The sequence below is a fragment of the Mobula birostris genome, chromosome 10 (genome assembly GCF_030028105.1).
Source record: "Mobula birostris isolate sMobBir1 chromosome 10, sMobBir1.hap1, whole genome shotgun sequence".
Lineage (NCBI taxonomy): Eukaryota > Metazoa > Chordata > Chondrichthyes > Myliobatiformes > Myliobatidae > Mobula > Mobula birostris.
Window position 1 is genome coordinate 7,665,521 of NC_092379.1, and position 26,820 is coordinate 7,692,340.

General features: G+C 49.3%; 1 protein-coding gene across 2 annotated transcripts in view; it reads left to right on the forward strand.

The window, feature by feature from the left end:
• Positions 1-4,338: 4,338 nt before the first annotated feature.
• Positions 4,339-26,820, forward strand: part of LOC140203790 (dapper 1-like) — a 102,209-nt gene continuing 79,727 nt past the window's right edge. For both annotated transcript variants that reach the window (XM_072269863.1, XM_072269865.1), the window contains exon 1: positions 4,339-4,882. In XM_072269863.1, the coding sequence (XP_072125964.1) occupies positions 4,622-4,882 (261 nt within the window). In that variant the 5' untranslated portion in view covers positions 4,339-4,621. The remainder of the gene's footprint in view (positions 4,883-26,820) is intronic.

Below are 26,820 nucleotides of genomic sequence, written 5' to 3' on the forward strand. Positions count from 1 at the left end.
TGGACAGTTGATCATGAACCATTCAGAAATCTGATGGCAGAGGGGAAGAAGCTGTGCCTAAAGTATTGAGTGTGAATCTTCAGGCTCCTGTACCTCCTCCCTGACCATTGTACGGAGCAGGTGGCCAAAGAGTGGTTCCCCCACCCCCCATCAAATCCGTGGGGTGCCCGCCACCAAATTTCAGTGCCTCCCCCGCCTGCATTTCTGCATCCTGGGATGCGCCAGTCGGCCGCATTCCCCTGCTGATATCTCCCTGTGCCAGGAGACCAACAGGCTGTAGACAGCCCGGAGGCACCTTTCACCGAACTGAAGACCTGCCAGCCCATCTCCTGTGAGCGTCCCTGGGATCAGACCGGAGACCCAGTGTGTCAGTCCACTGTCGTGCAGCTGTCCGAGGCGAACAGACACCCTTGCATCCTTCTCCGCAAATCCACAGCCTGTCAAGGAGCGAGTGATCGGCTCCTTCCCCCAAGCTACTGTCCCGAGGGCAGCGTGCCTGGGGCTGAAGGATAAACGTTCCATGAGTCAGTCCTGCCTGTCTTCAAGATAGGACAGGACCTTTAATGTCCTTCCAGGGAAGCTGACTCGGCTGTAGTCTCTGAAAGGAAGAATATTCCAATGTAGAGCAGCTCCCTTAGTGCTGTGTAATTTGGCATGCAAACAGGCCCTTCAGCCCATCAAATTAATGCTAAGCATCAGACACTAATTTGCAATAATCCTGGTATTTAGTCCGCTGTTTTTGGGTGGTGGGGTGGAGCTCACCCTTGGGCAAGACGCCAGCCTGCTGGTCACCCTTGCACAAGGTGTAGCACCTGCTTAGCCCCCCTGATCAGGGTCACTTGAAGCCACGGGGGCAGGTGGTGGATGGTCGTACGAGCAGCTGGTGCAGATCACAAGTCCTGGTTATATGGCCACTGGCAGCCAGCGGACGATCCCTGAATAGTTGATAATGGCCGGGGTCACCCGTCTTGCCCAGAAGAACCAAATGACAAACAACTTCTTTAAACAATTTTGTCAAGTACAATCACGGTCATGGAAAGACCATGATCGCCCATGTCCTACAGCACAGCATATAATGATGATGTCATACAACATGGAGCATAATGATGACGTCATATGACTCGGCACATACAAAGTCCCATTTTGTTCCCCCCACATTCACAAAAACACTCCCAGATTCTACTTCTACCACGCACACTAGGAACCATAGGCAGCAACCAGTTAACCTACCAACCCTTACGCTTCTGGGAAGTAGGAGGATAGCAGATCACCCTGAGGAAGTGCACTTGGTCACAGCAAGAACATTCGAAGTTCAAAGTAAATTTGCTGTCAAAGTATGTATGTGTCACCATAGGCAAACTTAAGAGTCGTCTTCTTCAGGCATTCACAGCACAACATAGAATAAATGAGAACCCACACACAAAGAAGACTAACCATGCAAATAAATAAATAATACTGAGATCATGAGTTGTCGAGTCCTTGAAAGTGAGTCCATAGGTTGTGGAATCAGTTCAGAGTTGGGGCGAGTGAAGTTATCCACACTGGTTCAGGGGCCTGATGGTTGAAGGGGAATAACTGTGCCTGAACCTGGTGGTGTGGGACCTGAGGCTCCTGTATCTGCTTCCTGATGGCAGCAGCACGGCCTGGGTGGTGGAGGTGGTCCATTATCATGCAAACTCCACACAGACAGCACGTTCCTGAGATCAGGATTGAGCGTGGGTCCTGAAGCTGTGAGAAAGTGACTCTTCCAGCTGTGCCAGTGTGCCACCCAAAGTCTGGGGCAGAGGGTTCTAGAGTGGGGCTTAGACACCAATTTGCATTTATATTCTCCAAAGAGGACCATATCCTTGTCGTAGGGTCTGGAGGCTTGGGTGCCTCAATGACCTGGAGGGCTATGTTGGCTGGAATCAGGGCTTTATGCTTTGGCTCTTGGTAGGGTCACCCATGCCAAACAGGGTCAAAGGGTAGAGGCCAGACTAAGAGTGGTCCACCGGTCCTCCAGGTTCGGAGGTTCAGCTCAGGGCTAACAGCCCTGACTGGTCAAACAAAACTGTTATTGAAACAGCAACGAAGAATCTTTCTACATCTGAGTGTGACGGTATTCCTGAGTCTCCACCTGGGACTTGCATGACTGACAGGAGTGAAAACTGAGAGGAGGCTACTGACACGATGAAGGAAGCCCTGAATCTGACAGAGATGGAGGACCTTCATTGCTGCCTGAAACACCAGCGGTGTCACGGGCAATAAGTAAGTAAGTAAGTTACATTTATATAGCACCTTTGATGTAGGAAGATATTCCAAGGTTTGTCTTGGGAATGTGATCCAGCAAGGTCTGGCATTGGGTACAAACAAAGGGGAGCCAGGAAAATCTACCAGAGGTAAACTCAAAATGTTCACTAGAGAGGGAATTCCTGAAGCTTGAGATTGAGGAAGCCATGGATAATACAGAGGTGATGGATGAGGAGGTTCGTTCATTTGTTATGTGCCGAGTCATATGACATCATCATCATTTGCCATGTCATATGACGTGGGCAATCATGGTCTCATCACCATGATTGATCTCGGCAAATTTTTCTGCAGAAGTGGTTTGCCATCGCCTTCTTCTGGGCAGTGTCTTCACACGACGGGTGACCCCGGCCATTATCAATACTCTTCAGAGATTGTCTGCCTGGTGTCAGTGGTTGCATAACCAGGACTTGTGATCTGCACCGGCTGCTCGTACGACCATCCACCACCTGCTCCCATGGGTTCACATGACCCCGATCAGGGGACTAAGCAGATGCTACACCTTGCCCAAGGGTGACCTGCAGGCTAGCGGAGGGAAGGAACACCTTACACCTCCTTTGGTAGAGACATATCTCCACCTGCCACTGTGACAAGGAGGTACGGGAGCCTTAGATCCCACACCAGCGGGTTCAGGAGAAGTTAATACCCCTCAACCATCAGGCTCCTAAATCAGCATGGATAACCTCACTCACCTCAGCTCTGAGCTGATTCTACAAGCAACACACATCAAAGTTGCTGGTGACCGCAGCAGGCCAGGCAGCAGCCCCAGGAAGAAGGACAGTCGACGTTTCAGGCCGAGACCCTTCGTCAGAACTTTGAGGTGTGTTGCTTGAATTTCCAGCATCTGCAGAATTCCTCGTGTTTGCGTGATTGTACAATCTATGGACCCTACAACTCATATTCTCGGGATTATTTATTTATTTCTCTGTGTGGGTATTATCTGCACGGGTTGTCTTCATCCGCTTCTCAGTGCTCGTGTGTGGGTCTTCATCGCTTCTACTGGATTTCTTCCTTCTGTTGCGAACGCCTGCAAGAAAGTGAATCTCAGGGTAGTACACGGTGACATATTCGACCTTTGGATCGGAGAGCTCGGACAGCCGAGTCCTCACACTGCAGGAAGCCATGGGGGAGCACTCCGACCCGTCTCGGTGGAGACCAGAACCGCTGCCCGCCATCGCAGCGCTCGTTCGGCCGGGGTCAGGATCGGCGAAGCCCGTTCTGGTCCGATACGAGGAGAGCACGGAAGATGTTACCCCGGCGAGAACCCGTGAGAGAGGAGGAACGGCTGCATTTTACGCTACGCTTTGATGGAGCTGCGATAGAATTATATCTAAGCAGTTACTCTGGAATGCAAAGAATCTTGCACGAGACACACCGAAGAGATTAAACTATTTTTTCTCCCCTCTCTACGCATTTAATTCCCTGCAGAACTCTTAAAATGTCGCTTCCGACTTTTAGAGCCCTCTTTTTTCCAGGGTTGGACTACCCAAGGAACAATTCCTATCTCTACCGGGCAAAGAGCTATTCTCTCTCTCCCGCTAAACGCTGATCTGCCCGGCGTCTCCAACACTTTCAAATCGGCTTCCTTTCCCTCGGAACGACCGCATCTGTTTCAGATGAGGTTCCAGTGCAACGTGACTGCTCCCCACCACGCCAGCACCCAACCCCTCCCCTACATACACCCTGCCTTCCCCTTCCCGTTATTCAATCCTTAATTTCAGAGCAATGCGAAGAAAGAATAAAATCCCGGGGAATATTGCAAGTCGCGCAGACTGGGGCAGGAATTGGGGGCGGCGAGGTAGAGGGAGAGAGAGAGAAAGAGGCAGAGAGAAAGGAAGTTATAATCACTCGCAGACACGTTTAACAATATACAGCAATAAAAATAGCCTTCATATAAGGACGTTAGTCCAGGCTTTTGAAGGGTGATGTAATGAGAGAAAGTGGCTGGCGAATCAGAGAGAGAGAGAAAGGGATAGGGGCGGGGTTTGTAATGTTAATTACCGGCTGAGTGACATAGCCCGTCTTACATGTCAGTTTCCCCTAATGAAATTGACCAAAAAAAGTGTAACACATATACACACACACACACACACACACACACACACACACACACATACACACACACACACACACACACACATACACACACACACACACACACACACACACACACACACACACACACACTCACACGCACACATGCACACACACTGTATCAATTGGTTAGGGATACAGTATCAAACCGGGGCCACATGGAAATCCTGCGGGTTTGATACATTCCTGCAAGCTTCATTCAGGGCGAGTGAGGCGGGCGATAACACCCCGGAATAGCGAGATGCTCTCGGGTTTGTCGCTCCCGGTGAACCTGGATCGAAGCAGAAATAAAGAGCGTCTGGAGGCCAGTCTCGCCGGCCTCCTCGAGCTGCAGTTCCTGAGGCAAAGGCAGGAATTTCTGGTGAAAGAAGCTTTACAGATCGCCGGGAATAGACGCGAACAGGACCCGCTCGTGTTGAACTGGGATTTAAACGGAGGCGATACCTTTTATCCAGGAGGCTGTCTCAGGGAAACTGAAGCCAACAGTCTGAGGAGGCATTTGGTGAGTGACCGCTTCTGTAGTCGTCTCTAAACCCCTCTCCCCTCTGCCACCCATTCTCCCCACTCTCTCCGCTTCTGACCACCGGCGTAACAATGCCCAGACACAATTTTGCAAGCAAGACATCGGACGCTCGTTAACTGAGCTAAGACAGGGTCTGAGCTAAAAGGTCACACACGGTCCCCGATATATTTATCGCGAACCGTCTTAATTTGGCTCTGGAAGCCTGCAAACACGTTGCAATGCATTGTGACATTCCATTAGATACGAGTGTTTATTTTAAATATTTGGTCTGAGATCTCTCTGCCTTTTGTTGGACGTCTGCAAGTAACACGACTTTGCATGGAGTTTCGGTCCCTTTGCCCGTAATTGGGAAATTGGTCAGTATTCCCGGCGTGAGTGAAATCTCAGCCAGTCGACCCCGCGATTAAAGATTTAAAATTAAGATGGGTGTTGGAGGTGGTTGCAAACTGTAACCCACTGGCAAATGAAAATCCAATACATGTTTACACACAAAAAAATATGAGTCAGCGTTAACCCTTTACCTTCCCCACAACGCGCCCCCTCTTAAAATGGCACAGAAAGTAAGGGCCGACCCTGAGACGATGGACTCAATGGCCGCGTTCCATTGAAACATATTCATGGCCCTTGATACCAGCTACTAGCCTGTAACAGCTTTAGAACTGGTGCACAATTAACTCCCAAACTATGTGCTAGATTAAATCCCGTAATCGCACAGATTACATAAGAGATATTTATAGTATGTATCGTGGTTACCAGCAATTGCGTGTTGTGTGTTTACAATATAGCTAATTTCCCAATAAAATCTAATTTTCTATTGAAATGTAATTTTGTCAGTAAATTGTTTTACAAGGGCAGCACAGTTTAAATAATCAGGCATGTGTGTTGTTTTTTTTAAAAACCGACATTTACACTTTCGCTTTAAGAAGGATATTATTAGGGCAAGCGGATAATGTGAAATTAAAGGGGCGGCGCCAGTGGCTGTCAAAATGGTATCTTTGTAAATAGAGACGTTTTCAAAGGGTGACTTCAGGCTGGTGATGTCTTTGACCTTGAAATGGCTTGCTAACGTTCAGAAAGCCAACTGCCGGTTGCCTTCACGTGTGGACTGCTCTTCGTCGCGTTCCTCTCCTCCTCTCTCGCTTGAGCGGGTGAAGCCAGAGCCCCCCGGGGGGGGGGGGGTCAGGACCGGCGCTGGGAAGAAGGGACTCGGCCCGAAACGTCGACTGTTTAATTCCCTTCCGCAGATGCCGCCCGACCTGCTGAGTTCTTCCAGCACTTTGCGCACGCGGTCTGCATGGAGATCGCGGAGGTCCTGTGTGTGTGTGAGTGTGTGTGTGTGTGTGTGTGTGTGTGTGTGTGTGTGTGTGTGTGTGTGTGTGTGTGTGTGTGTGTGTTTTGCTGGGGTCCGGGCCTCTCTCTGCTGTTGAGCCCACTGGTGAGCGCTGGAAAACTGGCCCATCTATCCATCCGCCACCGGCCAAAGGCGTTGTCTGAGGCATTGCCTCACACTCACTTCCAGGCCTGGCACGGGAGAGGGTGCAAATGGGGCAGAAAGACTTGATTCAACGCTGATTAGTGATTTCGGGAAAGGCTGGTGACCTGGTTTCTCCACACTGGGCCCGTGTGACCTTCATGCAGTTCACCCGTGGCCTCCCATCCATCACTCACCATGGGCTGCAATCCTAAGGCCTGGAAGTTTCCTCCATAAACTCCTGTGCTCGCTCCCACTTCCCTGAGAGGAAGGAGGACACATCTTGAACTGTTTCCTAGTGCATTTGCGGTCAAGCTCCATTTACCAACCGGGATTGTTTTTTTTTGCGCGAGGGTGGGGGTTGGAAATTTGGGGTTCGATGTTCTTGCTGCTGTTCGGTGCGATTGCGAGAGCTTTTTATTTTTGTGCTGGGGGGGATTGATGTTTCTCTTTGAAGACTTCCATGTTTTTTTGTTTCATGGCTATCGGGAGAAGGCAAATCTCAGAGATGTATACTGCATACACACTTTGATAATAAATGAACCTTTGGATCCTTTCAATACATTGCCTACCTCACTGACTGACCTACCAGTATATATATTTACCTCCTACATTATCTTGGGGTTAATTTTTCATCACTTCTGCATGAAGCATCATAGGATTTTTTTTGTATTTTTCTACTTAGAGGTACAGTGCAGAACAGGACCTTCCCGCCCACCGAACCACACTGCCCAGCAAACCACCGCTTTACCTAGCCTAATCACAGGGCAATTGGCCAATTAACTTATTAACCAGTACATCTTTGGCCAGTGGGAGGAAACTGGAGCACCTGGAGGAAACCCACAAACACGTGGCATAGTAGTATGGTGTATGGTACAGGTGACCCAGGCTGGCTGTTTGGACGTTCTCCCCATGACTGCATAGATTTCCTCCGAGTGCTCTGGTTTCCTCCCATCTTCCAAAGACGTATTGGTTGCTCGGTTAATCAGTCGTTGTAAATTGTCCCATGGTTAGGCTAGGGTTAAATTGGTGGATTGCTCGGCAGTGGGGCTCGGAAGGGTCTACTCCATATTATATCTCAATAAATAAAAAAAATATAATTGCAGGAAGGATGCACAAACTCTTACAGAGGACGCGGAAGTGAACTCTAAACTCCGACGCCCCGAGCTGTAAATGCATCAGTACGCTACCATGGCGCACCCCCCCCCCCCACGGTACGGTGATAGTCCTGTAACACTATTAATCTATTCTACAGATAGCGGCCTGGATTTAAGTTTTCCCCTTTCGATTACACCATCGGCGGAGACACCGCGTAATCGAAAGGGGGCCCTCCTGGTGGGGTGGTGCTCCCTCGGCGCCACAGCTGGCTCTTGCACACACAGTGACCCAGGTCTGTTTCACTCTCTTTTACTTATTAATCTCTCTCTGTCTCTCTCTCTCTGTAGTCACGTGGGGAGATTGTACAGACTTCTTACAGACAGCCGCAGGAATTGAAAAGCTCGATTTACTGGCACTGTAAAGTGGAGCTGGCCACCACTTTAACTTTTATCTATTTCCGGTAGTCATTTTTCTTGTATTGCACTATACCGCTGCTACAAACCCAAAACGTTGACCATTTGTTCATTTCCACGGATGCAGCCTGGCCTGCTGAGTTCTTCCAGCATTTTGTGTCTGTAGCAGAGAAGCAGGCCCTTTGGCCCATCTAGTCCATGCTGAACTGTTACTCTGCCTAGTCCCACTGACCGGCACCCGAACCACACCCCTCCCATTCATGCACCTACCCAAACTTCTTCTAAATTCTGCAATCGAACCCACACCCACCACTTCCGCTGGTGGCTCGTTCCACACTCTGAGTGAAGTGGTGCCCCCTTAACCTGCCATGTTGTAACTGCCGCATAAACACAGCCTATTCTATTAAAAAATGTGAAAATACAGGTCTTCCGTAAAGAGAACAAAGCGCTAGAGGAAGTGGTTGAGGCAGGTACATTCATCCATTTTGTGTCCTGTCGTATGATGTGGGCGATCATGGTTTTTGACCACGATTGTTCTTAACAAACTTTTCTACAGAAGCGGTTTGCCATCGTGTTCTTCTGGGCAGTGTCTTTACAAGACAGGTGACCTGCCCCCAGCCATTATCAATACTCTTCAGAGATTGTCTGCCTGGCGTCAGTGGTCACATAACCAGGACTTGTGATCTGCACCGGCTGCTCGTACGACCATCCACCACCTGCTCCCGTGGCTTCACATGTCTCTGATTTTGGGGATGGGGTGGTTACACCTTGCCAGAGGGTGACCTGCAGTCTAGCAGAGGGAAGGAGCCCCTTACACCTCCTTTGGTAGAGACATAACTCCACACCACCACCCACCAGGTACATTAACGATGTTTAAAAGGCACCTTGACAGGGAGGTGGATAGGCCAGGCTGAGAGAAATATGGGCCATCTGGCTCCTAGTTCAGCATGGATAACTGTTGTAGTTGTTTTGTTCTACTGTGAATGCCTGCAAGAAAATAAAATTCAGTGTTGTGTATAGTGACATATATGCACTTTGACATTAAATTTGCTTGGCTATATTTCATTAGGAGTTTGGTGAGGTTTGGTATGTCAATTTCTACAGATGTATTGTAAGTGTCACAGTGGGGTGTTGGGAACGGACCCAAATGCGAAACATAGACACTGAAGTACAAGGAACAGGACTTGACTAGAGTAGGGATGTGACAGGATTCAGACCAGGAGCAGGGGCAAGAATGCAGACTTGGGCTAGGGAAAGTGGGACCAGGATTGGAAACCATGGACTAGGAGACAAGGCTTCAACTCCAAGCCCAAGACTGGACAAGGACCCAGAACCTAGGTCTTGCCTCTGGCTCAAACCCCAGAACTAGGCAAGGACATGACGTGGCTGGGGTCTAGAGGCCTGAGCTTGGAGACAGGCTGGGGTCTTTGCTCTTGAGGCTTGAGGCTGGGGCCTTGGGTCATGAACTTGGAAGCTGGGGACTTCAGGCTTGGGTTCTTGGAGCTTGGCTTGGGATCCTTGAGGCTTGAGTTCTTGGAGCTTGGCTGCCAGCTGGGGTCTGGGATCCTGAGCTTGGCTGCTGGCTGGGGTCTGGGATTCTGAGCTTGCGGAGGCTGATAACTCAGAGGCTGGAGCTGAGAGACCGACTGGGAACTGAACATCAACATAGAGCCAGGATTTGTCCTTCGAAAAGCCAGGATTCATCGTTAACATGACACCAACATGAGACAGGACAGTACATAGACAGAGCTGGGACTTATACTTAGGCAAGCCAGGACTCAACCTCTCCACACCAAGGTGGGACAGGTCTACCTGTTGGGTAATGACAGAACAGCTGGACTTACCCAACAGAGGCAAAGACAAGGCAAGACATGACCCCCTGCAGGGCAATGGCAGAATGGCCTGACTTACCGCACGGAGGCAAGGACAAGACAAAGCAAGACATGACCCCCTGCAGGGCAGCAGCAAAACGGCCTGACTTACCCCACGGAGGTAAAGACAAGACAAGATAGATCCCCCCGCAGGGCAACGGCAAAATGGCCTGGCTTACCCCACGAAGGCAGGGAGAAGAGACAACACCAAAGAAAGACAAACAGTTCCATCTCTGCTCCGGGGAAGCTCCGAGTCTCAGTTCGGCCAGCAACCTCAGCTGGCTATGGAAACAGCTGGATCCCTACCTAGCTCGGAGTGGCTGGCAGCCACTCAGCTGGTTCGGGAAACAGCCGAATCCATACCGCAAAGACAGCTCTGACTACTGACAGCAAGGCTCCATGAGGGGATGGTTCCCCAACACGGCCTAAAGATGGCAATTGACCGCTCTAGCCTTCCACTGGCAGGTTGCTCCCAGGGGATCTTGACAAAACAATCCAGCAGCTCACACTCAACCCCAAGGCTACTTATATTCCAAGCCCCAAGATGGGAATCAGCTGCCTGTGATTAACTCAAACAAGGGACAGCTGGAAGACCTGGAGTCCTGAGTCCACGGACCGGACCGTGAACCGGAATGTGGACTTCACGGACCAGACCATGACAGTAGAGAGCATTCTGACTGGCTGCATCAGCATCTGGTATGGGGAGGTGGGGTGGTGGGGGGAGCGCTACTGCACAGGATTGAAAGAAGCTGCAGAGAGTTGTAAACTCAGTCAGCTCCATCATGGGCACTAGCCGCTGTAGTATCCAGGACACCTTCAAGGATGCTTCAGAAAGGTGGTGTCTATCATTGAGGACCCCATCACCCAGGACATGCCCTCTTCTCATTGCTACCATCAGGGAGGAGGTACAGAAGCCTGAAGGCACACACTTAATGATTCAGGAACAACTTCTTCCCCTCTGCCATCCAAATTCTGAATGGACCTTGAAACCAAAAACACTACTTCACAAATTTTACTGGTGCTGCAAAGACAACAAATTTCACGACATGTGCCGGTGATATTCAACCTGATTCTGATTCTGAACTTTGAATCTAGCAATAGGACAAGTTTAGATTTGCATCATTGTCATCACGGTCCAATTGGACCAAAAGGAGCAAATTATGAATGGGAAAGTCATTATAATCCGAACTGAAGATGGTCCCAGTTGCCCCAGAATGTCGCTGACCTCTCTCCTCCATTCCTTAAACCCCAATCCACGCTGCGACTGTTGTTACACTGATATAGGTGTCCTGGAGATCTTGGGGATCAGAGCCATGTGCAGGAACTCAGTCAAACTGCAGCTGGATGGAGAGAATGTTTCTAAAAGGACCAGAGGGCACACTCTCAGAATTGAAGGACATCCCTTTAGAGCAGAGGTTAGGAGGAACTTTTTAGCCAGAGAGTAGTGAATCTGTGGAATTCGTTGGCCCAGGACATTGGGTAGATTTAAGGGAAGGTTGCTAGACTCTTGATTGGTCAGGGTGTGAAGAGATAAGGGGAGAAGGCAGGAGATTGGGGATGAGAGGGAAAATGATCAGCCATCAGGAAGTGGCAGAGCAGACTCGATGTTGCAAATAGACTAATTCTGCTCTTATCTCTTATGGTCTTATAACCATATAACCAGATAACAATTACAGGACGGAAACAGGCCATCTCGGCCCTTCTAGTCCGTGCCGAACTCTTACTCTCACCTAGTCCCACCGACCTGCACTCAGCCCATAACCCTCCATTCCTTTCCTGTCCATATTACTGTCCAATTTAACCACTTCAGCTGGAAGCTCGTTCCACACAGCTACCACTCTCTGAGTAAAGAAGTTCCCCCTCATGTTACCCCTAAACTTTTGCCCTTTAACTCTCAACTCATGTCCTCTTGTTTGAATCTCCCCCACTCTCAATGGAAAAAGCCTATCCACGTCAACTCAATCAATCCCCCTCATAATTTTAAATAACTCTATCAAGTCCCTCCTCAACCTTCTACGCTCCAAAGAATAAAGACCTAACTTGTTCAACCTTTCTCTGTAACTTAGGAGATGAAACCCAGGCAACATTTTGGTAAATCTTCTCTGTACTCTCTCAATTTTATTGACATCTTTCCTATAATTCAGTGACCAGAACTGTACACAATACTCCAAATTTGGCCTCACCAGTGCCTTATACAATTTCAACATTTCATCCCAACTCCTGTGCTCAATGCTCTGATTAATAAAGGCCAGCATAAAGGCCGGTCTTAAGGACTTTCTTTAGCTAAAGCGCGGTGAATCTGTGTAATTCATTGCCAAAGGTGGCTGTGGAGGCCAAGTCACTATTTAAAGCAGAGGTTGATGGGTCTTGATTAGTAAGGGTGTCAAAGGTTACGGAGAGAAGGCAGGGCAATGTGGTTGAGTGGTATCATAAATCTGCTATAATGAAATGACAGAGCAGATTTGAAGATCCGAATGGCCTAATTCTGCTGCTTTGTCTTATGGTTTTATAAGTGTGGGTCCTAGTGTGTGGGATGAATTCTTTGGCTTGTCTCCAAGTGTATCCCAGTTTTATTGCTGGGATTATAGGGAGCATTAGCAGCTCCGGTCCCCAACCAAAAGCTCTGGGTACTCCAGTTTCCTACCGCACTTCAGAGTCGAGTGGGTTTGTGAATTACTTGTCCTCAGGGTGTGTCTGGGTGATAGAATCTGGGGGGGGGGGGAGGGAGTTGAATGTGGGGAGAATTTAAAAAAAGAAATGGGATAAGTCATAGTCATAGTCATAGTCATACATTAATGAAAACCAATTTTCCCCAGCATCAATAAAGTATGAGTATGACTATGACTATAAATGTCAGATTAGTGTGAAAGGCTGGCTGATGTTTAGCACAAACTCAATGGGCTGAAGGGCCTGTTTCTATGATGTGTCATTCTCTGACCCTGTGACTCTGTGACTATGACTCACAGGGAACAACTGATCTGTTGCAGAAAAAAACATCAATATGAATTCAGAGTTGTTGACTCTCCATTTTTGGATGTAGTTAGCATTAATTTTTTTTTCCCCAAATGTATACTTTATTTATAAGATAAACGAACAAGACACTCTGCTTTATTCATTGACTGCAGTAAACTCCTCAATGCATTAATTTACAATGTGCCAATGTCACAAGGTATCCTTGTTGTTATTCGTACAATTTGTTTTTTTTTGTTGCATTTGGGGAAGGGTTAATTTTCTTGTTGCTGTTTGCACAATTTGTTTTTTTTTTCAGTGGGGGACTGATGTTCTTGTTGCTGTTTGGCAGGGTTTTTTTGTGTGTGTGAGGGTTAATGTTCTTGTTGCTTTTTGTGCAATTTTCTTGTGTGGGAGAGTTGATGTTTTGTTGCTGTCTGGCGGGGTTTGTTTTTTTGAGTGTAGGGTTAATGGTTTTGTTGCTGTTGGTACAATTTGTTTTGTTTGCGTGTGTGGGGTTAATGTTCTTACTGCTGTTTGCACAATTTGTTTCTTTTGTGTGTGTTTGTGCGGGGGGGGCAGTTGATTTTCTTGTTGCCACTTGGCATGATTTGTTTTTTTTGTGCGCATGGGGGAGGTTGATGTTTCTGTTTGAACGGGTCCCAAGGTTTAATTTGTTTTGCGGCTGTCTGCGGGCCAGACGAATCTCTGGGTTGTAAACTGCATACAAACTTTGATGCTAAATGTACTTTGAATCCTTGAGCCTGAGCAATTTTTATCGATGCTCCACAGAAAGCATTCTGTCCGGATTCATCTCGGCTTGGTTTGGCAACGGCTCTGCCTGTGACCACGAGAAACAGCAGAGAGTTGTGGACAGAGCTCAATCACATCGCAGGAAACAGTCTCCCCTCTAAGGACTCTGCCCATGCTTCTTGCTGCCTCAGTAAAGCAACCAGCATCATCAAAGACCCCACCCTCCACACGCATTGTCTCTTCTCCCTTCTCCCATCGGGCAGACGATACAAAAGCCCAAAAGCGCGTACCACCAGGCTTAAGGACAGTTTCTACCCCACTGTTATTGGCCTCTTGAAAGACCCTCTTCTGCAATAAGATGTTCTCCTGTTCTCACAAACTTCCTCGTTACGGTCTTGCAGTTCCATCACTTACCTGAACCGCACTTTCACTGTAGCTATCACACTGTTCTGCATTGATATCGTTTTGCCTTGTTCTACCTCAGCGCACTGTGTAATGATCTGATCTGAATGAACAATCCGCAAGGCCAAGCTTTTCTCTCTGTCTCAGTACGATTCCAATACCAATGACCAACCTCAGCAAGGACACTGCGTCTGTGTCCTCCAGCTTGAAGGCACCCAGTGGTGGAGTGAGTGCGTACGACCATAAGATATGGGAGCAGAGCTAGGCCATTCAGTCCATTAGGCTTGGTCTGCCATTCCATCATGGCTGATTGATTATCCCTCTCGACTCCAGTCGAGATTCTCCCCGTAACCTTTGATGCCCTGACTGATCAAGAACATAAGAACATACAAAATAGGAGCAGGAGTCGGCCATCTGGCCCGTCGAGCCTGCTCCACCATTCAATAAGATCATGGCTGATCTGGCCATGGACTCATCTCCACCTACCCACCTTTTCCCATTTCCCCTACTGTGCAAAAGTTTATCCAACATCCACCTTACACGTCTCCAATGACCTGACCTCCACAGCCATCTGTGGCAATAAATTTCACAGCTTCACCACCCCCTGGCACAGAAATTCCTCCTCATCTTTTCTAATGAGACAGCCTTGCACTTCATATAGTCAAGTCTATGGTATTTCCAGTTGTGAGAGCTGGACTATTATAGAGTCATACTGCAAAGAAACAGGCCATTCGGCCCAACTGGGCCATGCTAACCACGACCACAATCTAATTTGTTATCGTTTGATCCATATCCCCCAAAACCTTTCCTTTCTGACGCTGTCCAAGTGTCTTTAACTGTGGTTTATGTCCTGATATTAGTAAGGCTGAAAACAAAAGAATCGACGCCTTCGAACTTGGAGGCTGGACTCCAAGAGCTCGTTGGACAGCAAGAAGATCCTACAAGTCGATACTTGAAGAAATACAGCCAGACTGCTCACTAGGAGGCTTGATCGTGGGACTAAAGCTGAAATATTCTGGCCACATCATGAGAAGACAGGATTCCTCGGACAGAAGACTCTCATGTTGGGTAAAACAGACGGTAAAAGAAGGACAGGACGACAGAGGCTATGATGGATAGATAATATCACTCAGACAACGCGTAAGACCTTGGGGGACCTTAGAGAGGCAGGTTCCAACAAGAAGGCTTGGTGTACAGGGGACAATGAGGCCACGAAGGGTCAGACTCGACTTAGCGACTGCACAAAACGTCATTAGGAAACTGGAACACCCACGCATTCCACGGGGAGGACGGACAGAGACTCCTCACAGAACGGTGCCGGACTTGAACTCTGAACTCCGGAACACTCTGACCTGCAATAGCATTGCTCTAACTGCAGCCATACCATGGCGCCCGACGTTTCTCCAGCCCTGGTATTGTGCTTCTGAACAAGGAAGCCATACATCTCACTACTGTTTGTGGACACGGAGATATCTTCAAGGCACGGGGCTGGACACTGTCCTTGATTTTCCCCATGATGAGGCCATTCTGCCCATTGTCCATACTGGCTCACAGAGCTATCCCTCCCGCCCTCCCTCCCACCAACTGTCTGTGACAGTTTCTCTTCATCTCCAGTACGAGGTGGCCAATCTGTTATCTTCAGATTGGAGGATTATAACCAGGATCAGAATTAGAATCAGATTTAATATCACTGGCATATGTCATAAAGTTTGTACTTTTGCGGCAGCAGTACATTGCAAAACATAATAATAAAAAACTATAAAAATACCACACAAAGCATATATAAAAAATTAAATTAAATAAGAACAAAATTCAAACTTCAAAGTATATTTATTATCAGTACAGATATGTCACCACATACAACCCAGAGATTCATTTTCCTGCGGGCATACTCAGCAAATCTATAGAATAGTAACTGTAAACAGGATCAATGAAAGATCAACCAGAGTGCAGAAGACAACAAACTGTGCAAATGCAAATATAAATAGCAATAAATAACGAGAACATGAAATAACAAGATAAAGAATCCTTAAGATTAGTCCATCGGTGGTGGGAACATTTCAATGATGAGGTGAGTGAAGTTATTCCCTTTTTTGTTTGAGAGCCTGATGGTTGAGGACTAGTAACTATTCTTGAACCTGGTGGTGTGAGTCCTGAGGTTCTTGTACCTCCTACCTGACTGTAGCAGTGAGAGGAGAGCATGACCTGGGTGGTGGGAATCCCTGATAATCGATGCTGCTTTCCTGCAACAGCGTTTCCGGTAGATGTGCTCAATGATTGGGAGGGCTTTACCCATAATGTACTCAGCCAAATGAATCCACCAGCTTTTGTAGGATTTTCTGTCCAATGGCGTTGGTGTTCCCATACCAGGCCATAATGCAGCTGGGCAACGCACATCTATCGAAGTTTGTCAAGGTTTGAGATGTCATGCCGAATCTCCGCAGGCTCCTAAGGAAGCAGAGGCCCTGTTGAGAGAAGTACTGAGGGAGTGTTCATGGGTTCGGTGTGGGTGTGGGTGTACCTACACCTCAGGGACCGTCGTGGTTCAAGCAGCCAGCTCGTCACTACTTTATCAAGGGCAACGAGGGACGGGCAATAAATGCTGGCTTAGTTGGCGATGCCCACATCCCGTAAATGAATAAGTACACTTTTAAAAATGTCCATTCAGAAACCTGATGGCAGAGGGGAGGAAGCTGTCCCTGAGTTGTTGAGTGCGTGGGTCTTCTGGCTCCTCCACCTGTACCCCATGATAACAACAAGAAGGGAACATCTTGCAGTAACAAGCAGAGGGTGTCCGCCGTGGAAACTTTTTTTTTAACGAAGGTCAGGTGATGTCCAGCTGAATGGAACATCACAGGTCAATGAGGCCAAGCCCACTTTGGCAACAGTGGGAACGGTGGAAGCTTAAGCTCTAGATCAGGGGTTTCCAACCTTCTTTATGCCATGGACCAATGGTCTGAGGACCACAGGCTGGGAACCCCTGCTTGATAGGCAGTTTGATGAAGCCACACACTAAAAAGGCCATCAAGAAGAAAGCAACATTGGATACATCGTTCTTCTATTCCCTGGACACCAGTATACCAGGACCAAATGGACAATCCGTGATACAATTAACCTACTAAACCTTATGTTTACCTATCTATCTATCTCTCTATCTACCTGTCTGTCTATCTATCTGTTTATCTATCTATTTATCTATCTCTCTATCTATCTGTCTCTCTCTCTCTCTCTCTCTCTCTCTCTCTCTCTCTCTCTATCTATCTATTTATCTGTCTGTCTATCTATCTACCTGTCTATCTATCTATCTGTCTGTCTGTCTATCTATCTGTCTCTGTCTATCTGTCTGTATATCTATCTATCTGTCTGTGTATCTATCTATCTGTCTATTTTCTATCTATCTGTCTGTCTATCTATCTATCTATCTATCTATCCATATGTCTATCTATCTGTCTATCTATCTATCTCTCTATCTATCTCTCTATCTCTATCTCTCTCTCTCTATCTATCTATCTATCTCTCTATCTCTCTATCTATTTACAACACAGGGTGGGCCCTTCTGGCCCTTTGAGCCGCACTGCCCCAGCGATCTGATTAACCCTAACCTCATCGCGGGACAGTTTACAATGACCAATTAACATACCTGGTTTGCCTTTGGACTGTGGGAGGAAACCGGAGCACCCAAGGAAACCCACGCGGTCATGGGGAGACCGTACAGACTCCCCTTGCTGAACGGCGCCGGGATGGAACGCCGAGCTCCAGGTTGCCCAGAACTGTAATAACATCGTGGTAATCGCTACACTATTGCGGCGCCTGGCGACATGGTAATGTAGCGGTTAGTGCCTGTGATCACCGACCCGGGTTTGATTCCCGCCGCTGCCTGCGAGGAGTTTGTACATTCTCCCTGTGACCGCGTGGGTTTCCTCCGGGTGATCCGGTTTCCTGCCACAGTCCCAAGGCGGACCGGTTGGGGTTAGTGAGTTGTGGGCACACTATGTTGGCACTGGAAGCATGGCGACACTTATAGGCTGCCCCCAGCCCGATCCTCGGACTGCGTTGGTCGCTGATGTAAACAACACATCCCACTGTGCATTCATGAGGAATTCTGCAGATGCTGGAAATTCAAGCTACACACATCAAAGTTGCTGGTGAACGCAGCAGGCCAGGCAGATTCTCTAGGAAGAGGCACAGTCGACGTTTCACGCCGAGACCCTTCAGTTTCGGAAATAGAATCGGGTTTAATACCACTGGCGCACGTGGTGAAATTTGTTGTTATGTGGCAGCAGCACATTGCAGTAAAAATTGTGAATCACAGCAAGTCTAAATATACAGCAGCAGCAATGTCCTGTGTGACGGGGGTCCTTAATAATGGATGTTGCCTTTCTGAGGCATCACTCCGTGAAGGTGTCACCTTTTCTCATTGTTACCACCAGGCAGGAGGTACAGGAGCCTGAAGACACACACTCTGCGATTCAGGAACAGCTTCTTCCCCTTTGCCATCCGATTCCTAAATGGACATCGCAAACACGAGGAAATCTGCAGATGCTGGAATTTCAAGCAATGCACATCAAAGTTGCTGGTGAACGCAGCAGGCCAGGCAGCATCTCGAGGAAGAGGTACAGTCGACGTTTCGGGCCGAGACCCTTTGTCAGGACTGACTGAAGGAAGAGCTGGTAGCTTTCAAAACTCTTACTAGCTCTTCCTTCAGTTAGTCCTGACGAAGGGTCTCGGCCCGAAACGTCGACTGCACCTCTTCCTAGAGATGCTGCCTGGCCTGCTGCGTTCACCAGCAACTTTGATGTGTGTTGCCTAAATGGACATTGAATCTTTGGAGACTACCTCACTTTTTTTTTGATATAGAGTATTTCTGATTTTGCACGTTTTTTAAAAATCGGTTCAATATACGTAATTGATTTATTTGTTTATTTATTATTATTTTTCATTTTATTTATTATAATTATTCCTTTCTCTGCTACATTATGTGTTGCATTGAACCGCTGCTGCTTAAGTTAACAAATGTCACGTCACATGCCGGTGATAATGAACCAGATTCTGACACTACGGGGGCCGGTGCCCACGATGGAACTGACAAAGTTTACAACTCTCTGCAGTTTATTTCAGTCCTGTGTCATGCAACCCCCCGCCCCCCTACCTCCGCACCAGACTGTGATGCTGTAACCTCTTGGCGGCTGAGAGGGGGAGAGTGATATGGACAGGGCAGGGAGCCAGAATCTGTTCCCCAGGGCGCGTCCGAGGACGCGATTTCAAGGCTGGGAAGAGGGGTGGCTTAAAGGCGATGTGACGGGCAAGTCTTTTTTTCCGCAGAGTGTCTGGAAAGGGTTATTGTGTTAGTGGCGGGGTCAGGTGAAGGGGTTTTAGACGCGTAACTGTGAAGGGAACAGTGGGACGTGGACGATAGACAGAAGGAAGGTATTTCGTGCAGACTGACATCAAGATGGGCATAACCCATGGGCGAGTGGCCTGTCCAGTGTTGCTTGCGTTGTACTTATGATGCTTCGGTGTAATTTATTGGGATGGGGATGGGCGGGGGGGGGGGACTATCTCCACATCAAAGAGGATGTTAAACAGCGCAGAGGTGCGAGGGTGACGCAGGAGTCTGCTCCCATCTCACACCTAGGTGCCGGCTTGAAGATCCAGATGTTTCACACGTGCTTGCGGACACAGTCTATGTGTGAAGGCAGATGTTCCCCAAGGCGCTGTGATGCCGGCTGTCTCCCGGGGGGTGGTGACCCTCCACCTGAGTGTTATGTGTTCGACTCCCAAACACCGCAAACTAATCCCGGGGGGGGGGGGAATCCCGCCGGCAAATGGCTGTTTTCCTCTCCTTTCCCCTGCGCTCGTCCGCTCCATCGCTGCACAGCGACACCACCGTAGCGCCCAGCTCCTGGTCGACATGGTAACGCGGCGGAAAATCTGCGGGAGCTGGAAATCCAAAGCATCCCACGCGAGAGGCTGGAGGAACCCAGCCGGTCCGGCAGCATCCACGGCATTTACTGAAAGCAAGCGTGCAAGTACAGCAGACAGTGAAGAAAGCTAATGGCATGCTGGCCTTCATAACAAGGGGAATTGAGTATAGGAGCAAAGAGGTCCTTCTGCAGCTGTACAGGGCCCTGGTGAGACCACACCTGGAGTATTGTGTGCAGTTTTGGTCTCCAAATTTGAGGAAGGACATTCTTGCTATTGAGGGAGTGCAGCGTAGGTTCACAAGGTTAATTCCTGGGATGGCGGGACTGTCACATGTTGAAAGATTGGAGCGACTGGGCTTGTATACTCTGGAATTTAGAAGGCTGAGAGGGGATCTTATTGAAACATATAAGATTATTAAGGGGTTGGACACGCTGGAGGTAGGAAGCATGTTCCTGCTGATGGGTGAGTCCAGATTCAGAGGCCACAGTTTAAGAATAAGGGATAGGCCATTTAGAATGGAGTTGAGGAAAAACTTTTTCACCCAGAGAGTGGTGGATATATGGAATGCTCTGCCCCAGAAGGCTGTGGAGGCCAAGTCTCTGGATGCTTTCAAGAAAGAGATGGATAGAGCTCTTAAAGATAGCGGAATCAAAGATTATGGGGATAAGGCAGGAACTGGATACTGATTGTGGATGATCAGCCATGATCACAGTGAATGGCGGTGCTGGCTCAAAGGGCCGAATGGCCTACTCCTGCACCTATTGTCTATTGGGACGAATAAACAATCAACACCTCAGGCCCAGACCCTTCTTCAGGACTGAGAAGGAAGGGGGAAGATGGTGGGGGGGAGCTGGTAGAGGATAGCTGGAAGGTGAGAGGTGAAGACAGGTAGCCAGGTGGGTGGGAAAGGTCAAGGGCTGGAGAGGAAGGAATCTGATAGGAGAGGAGAGTGGACCATGGGAGAAAGGGAAGGAGGAGGGGGAAGGTGAGAAGAGGCAGAATGTCAGAGTAGGGAACAGAGGAATAGTGGAGAGGGTCAGAATTTTTTTACTGGAAGGTGGAAATGATCTTCCCGCTCTCTGGTTGGCAGCTACTCAGGTGGAATGCGAGGTGTCGCTCCTCCACTCCGAGGGTGGCCTCGCCTTGGCACAAGAGGAGGCCGTGGACTGACATGTCAGAACGGGAGTGGGAATCAGAATTAAAACATTTGGCCTCCGGGAGGTTCTGCTTTTGGCTGGTGGAACAAAGGTGCTCGGCGAAGCGCCCCCCCCCCCCCCACCGCCCAATCCCGACGCAGCCTCCCCTGCATTGGTGAGACCTGTTGTAAACTGGGGGACTCTAATAAAGAGGCGACATACAGCACTGTGCATTATATAGATATATAATATAATATAGCTAAGGAGCCTAAGAGTTTTCACAAGTCAATGCATTTGTCAACGTGGAGCAAAGAGCAAGTTTGTAAATCTGGAAGGAGCAAAGGAAGTTGGGAATGGCGAGGGTGGAGCACCGCGGGAGGGGGTACGAAATTAGATTTTTTTTGTGGCAGCAGTACAGTGCAAGACATAAAATTACTGCAGTACTGTGCAAAAGTCTTAGGCACCCTAGTTATATACTGCATATGTGCCTAAGACTTTTGCACAGTACTGCAGTAATATGTGGGCACGTGGCCAAGTGGTTAAGACATTGGACTAGCGACCTGAAGGTCATGAGTTCGAGCCCCAGCCGAGGGAACGTGTTGTGTCCTTGACCAAGGCACTTAATCACACATTGCTCTGCGATGACACCGGTGCCAAGCTGTATGGGTCCTAATCCCCTTCCCTTGGACAACATCCGTGTCGTGGAGAGGGGAGACTTGCAGCCTGGGCAACTGCTGGTCTTCCATACAACCTTGCCCAGGCCTGCGCCCTGGAGAGTGAAGACTTTCCAGGCGCAGATCCATGGTCCCGCAAGACTAACGGATGCCTTTTTTTAATTTATATGCCTAAGACTTTTGCACAGTTCAGTATTTGTCAATATGGAGCAGACAGTGAATTTGCAAATCTGGTGGGAGCAAAGGATGTTTGGAGTGTTGAGGGTGGAGTGCCGCGGGAGGGGTGTTGGTCATGAGAACATAAGAAATAGGAGCAGGAGTAGGCCATCCGGCCCATCGAGCCTGCCCTGCCATTCAATAAGATCATGGCTGATCTGTCCGTAAACTCAGCTCCATCGACCTGCCTTTCCCCCATAACCCTTAATTCCCTTACTATGTAAAAACCTATCCAACTGTTTCTTAAAAATATTTAGTGAGGAAGCCTCAACTGCTTCCCTGGGCAGAGAATTCCACAGATTCACCACTCTCTGGGAAAAACAATTTCTCCTCATCTCCATCCTAAATCTTCTCTCCTGAATCTTGAGGCAACCTTGGGTCAGGTGGCAGAGAAGGAGTGCCAGGGGTGGTGGGGTGGGGGGCTGATGGAGATGCGGACACACCCAGCCCTGAGACACCAGGCAAGGTCATTGGATTCCAAACAATTGGTTTATTGATCATTACAGAATGTCTCTCTGGTGCTTCCTGCTCCCTCCCCTCTCCCTTCCCCTTTCCCTAACACTGATCCTCCTCTCCCTGCCCCCTTCCTGCTCTCAGTCCACAATAGAGACCCAGATCAGAATCAGGTTTATCATCACTCACAGATGTCAGGAAACTTGTTTTTTTTTGTGGCAGCAGTACAGTGCAATTCATAAAATTACTACAGTCTGAGGCACCCTGGTACTGTATATATGTGTGCCTGGGGCTTTTCACAGTACTGTACATCTAGTGGTGTAAGTGCAGCCCCATCTGTAAGTGCACTGCTGTGGTAAATTGGAAAAAGAATGTAGAAAGTTAGCAATCAATCACTGGAGTCACTCGGGTGACGGGGGTCCTTAATGATTGATGCCGCCTTTTTGAGGCATTGCTCCTTGAAGTTACCCTAGATGCTGGCGAGGCTAGTGACCATGATGGAGCTGACTGAGTTTACAACTCTCTGCAGCTCGCTTGGATCCTCTGCCTACCCTTGGTTACTAAAGTTGATAGATTAGTCGTATTAGTCCAGCCAAGCAGAGTCCACTGCCAAGAAGACCCACCAGCGCCTTTACTTCCTGAGGAAACTAAAGAAATTTGGCCTGTTCCCTAAAACCCTCACTAATTTTTATAGATGCACTATAGAAAGCATTCTTCTGGGGTGCATCACAACCTGGTATGGAAGTTGTCCTGTCCAAGACCGAAAGAAGCTGCAGAAGATCGTGAACACGACGCAGCACATCACACAAGCCAATCTTCCGTCCTTGGACTCACTTTACACCGCACGCTGTCGGAGCAGTTCTGCCAGGATAATCAAGGACACGACCCACCCAGCCAACACACTTTTTGTCCCTCTTCCCTCCGGGAGAAGGCTCAGGAGCTTGAAGACTCGTACAGCCAGATTTGGGAACAGCTTCTCTCCAACTGTGATAAGACTGCTGAACGGATCCTGACCCGGATCTGGGCCGTACCCTCCAAATATCCGGACCTGCCTCTCGGTCTTTTTTGCACTACCTTACTTTCCATTTTCCTATTTTCTATTTATGATTTATAATTTAAATTTTTAATATTTACTACCAATTTGTACTCCAGGGAGCGGGAAGCGCAGAATCAAATATCGCTGTGATGATTGTACGTTCTAGTATCAATTCTTTGGCGACGATAAAGTATTTCTTCCATGTTCCATGCGCCTTTTTGCGGCAAAGGCCAACGTTGTCCGAGGGTCGGGCCGGAGGGTTGGGTGAGTGCCGCCATACTTCCAGCCCACACCGTGCGCGCTTGTAACGTGGGAGGAAACCGGGGCACCCTGAGGAAACCCACATAGTCCCAGGGAGAACGTACAGACTCCTGACAATCGAACCCCGAGGCGCTTGCCCTAATTGTGGCGACGGGGGAGAGGAGGCGGCTGGATTGTGTTCAAAACAGATCAGTAGTGGGGCACTTTGGGGTGTTTGGGGAGGGGCTCCGACTGGCGCTGCAGAGACGCAGGGTCAGCTGGCCACCTTCCCCGTTCCCCGAGCTATCTCAGGATCTCCAGCCGAGGTGGTGAGACGAAGGGGCAGAGGATGAGGCGGGGAGCGGCCGGCGTTTCAGCTGAGCTCCCATCACGCCCGACTGGAGCCGGACCTGCAGCTCGGACAGCAACGGCTTTGTTTCGTCACCAAAGGCTTGGGCAAATTCCCTACGGATGGGTCGCGGAGAGCGGTCTGGCCTGGCCTGATATGGAGGCGCCGGCGCTCAGGATCGGGGGTTGGGGGGGGTGAGAAAAAAAAGCCCCAGAGGGTTACTGGCTCAACGAGACCCATCACGGGTGCAACCCTCCCCACTGAGGACATGGGCTCTTAGAAGCGAGCCCCGTGGCTTGTCCCGTCCATTCCAAACCATTTAAGCAGCCTCAGAGAGGTGGCAACCATCATGAAGACACACCCAAAGTTTTATGGACCGAGTCTTCCTCAGGTGTCTGAACGGTCCACGAACACTGCCTCGCCGTCTTGTTCTCTTTTTGAAATATTTATTTTAATTTTTTTCTTCTCGTAACTCGCAGTAACATTTTTTTAATGTGCGGCACTCTCCTGCTCCGCAGGATGGGAAGTTGCACGATGTCTGTCAGTGATAATGAACTTGATTGTGATTCTGGGGTTATTGGGTTAACCAGCTGCTGTGAGCTACCCCCCCCCCCCGCCGCCCCCGCTTTACCCCTGGGCAAAGGGCGTGGGGTGCAGAAACCTGCGGGGAGTAAAACGGGGTTCACGGCGGAAGGGTGCTTGATTGATAGCACTGACCCAGATGGGCTGAAGGGCCCGTTTCGGTGGTGTATCTCTTCAGGAGTCTGCATTACAGTATTCCAGCAGGGAATCCATTCAAAATTATGGTATTGTGGTTACCCTGTTTGCTTGTTAACTTGCGTCGGAAATGTACCTTATGCTGAATGTCAGTCCGCTGGCATGTATTTGTTAATTTATTTGTGGTAATATTTCACCTTGGTCCGGAGGAGTGTTGTTTTGTTTGGCTGTATTCATGTTGAACGACAATCAATTTGAACTAACTTATTTACTTAGTGATACTGTTCGGACTGGGCCTTTCTGACCCTTGAAGCTGTGCTGCCTCAGCGACCCCTGACCACCCCGACTTAAACCCGAAACTAATCACCGGACAATTTACAATGACCGGTTACCCTGCCTGGGCTGGACTGTGGGAGAAAATCCCACTGAGGGACTTGAGGGAACGATATGTAGTCTCTCTCTGTCTCTCAGTTCCTCTCTCTCTCTTTCTCTCTCTCCCTCTCTCTGTCTTTCCGTCTCTCTGTCTCTGTCTCTGTCTCTCTATCTCCCCCTCTCTCTCCCCTTTCTCCCTCTCTCTTTCCCTCTCTCCCTCCCCTCAGTCTCTCTCCACTCTCCCCCTTTCTTCCTCTCTCTTTCCCTCTCTTCCTCACTCTCTCCCTCTCTTTCTCCTACTCTCCCTCTTTCTCACTCTCTCCATCTTTCTCTCCATCTCTGTCTTTTTGTCTCTCTCTGTCTCTCTCTCTCCCCCTACCTCTCTGTCTTTTTCTGTGCCCCTGTCTCTGTCTCTCCCCTCCTCCTCTCTCCCTTCTGTCTCTCCCCCTCTCTCTCCCAGCTCTCTCATCCTCTCTCACCTCCCTCTCTTTCTTTCCCTCTCTCTCCCGTCTCTAACCCCTCTCCCCTCCCCTCTTTCTCCTCCTTTCTCCCTCTCTTTTTCTTCTCCCTCCCCACACTCTCTCCCTCTCTTTCTCCCTCACCTCCCCTCTCTCTCACTCTCTCCCTTTGTCTTTCCCTCTTTCTCTCCGTCTGTCTCTCCCTCACACTCTCTCTCTCTCCCTCTCTCTCTCTCTGTCTCTCTCTCTCTCCCTCTGTCTGTCTGTCTCTCTCTGTCTCTATCTCTCTCTCTGTTTCTGTCTTTCTATCCCCCTCCCCTGAAGGGGCTAAAACGATCTCTGCCTAATTGGTACCACAGGATGTTCTGCTGGGTAATTTTACAGTGTCTGTTTCGTAAACCAGACTAGGTATTCGATGGTTCTTTAACTACAATCCATTATTGACACTAGTTTTATGAGTCTTCATTTTTTACTTTTCAATTAACCGATTTTAAATTCCACATCGTCCTTGCTGGGATTTAAACTAGTTCATTAACTAAAGCTTAATTACCAGCACAATAAATTTACCACCGACCCCCGTGAGGGGTGTTGCTTGGCAGAGCTTCTGGGATCTTGCTGTGTGCACCTGGCAAACTTCTGCCGCTGCAGTCTGCAGTGATCGCTGAGGCACTTCGAGAGCATTCCGAGTCCTGGGAGTTGGGAACGGAATAATCTGTATTTTTACACGTGTCTTTCATGATGTCAGGGCATTCCCAAAGGCTCCTCAGCCACCGGGGCACCTTTGATACACAGTGATGGGAATACTGCACGGAAATGACAGAATGGAAGGGGGGGGGAGAGGGGGAGGGAGGGGGGGAAGGAGAGAGAGAGGGGGGAGGGAGAGGAGAGAGAGGGGGAGGGAGAGGGGAGAGAAGGGGGAGAGAGGGGGGAGAGAGAGGGGGGGAGAGGGGGGAGGGAGAAGGGAGAGAGGGGGAGAGAGAGAGGGGGAGGGGGGAGGGAGAGGGGAGAGAAGGGCGAGAGAGAGGGGAGGGAGAGGGGAAAGAGGGGGAGAGAGAGGGGGAGGGAGAGGGGAGAGAGAAGGGGAGGGAGAGGGTGGAGGGAGAGGGGAGAGAGAGGGAGGAGAGGGGGGAGAGAGAGGGGCAGAGAGGGGGAGAGAGGGAGAGGGAGGGGAGAGAGAGGGGAGAGAGGGGGAGAGAGAGGGGGAGGGAGGGGAAAGAGGGGAGAGAGAGAGGGGGGAGGGAGGGGCAGAGAGAGAGGAGGGAGAGGGGGAGGGAGGGGAGAGGGGGAGGGGAGAGAGGGGGAGAGGAGAGAGAGTGGGGAGAGAGGGGGAGGGAGAGGGGAGAGAGAGGACGAGGGAGAGGGGGAGGGAGAGGGGAGAGAGGGG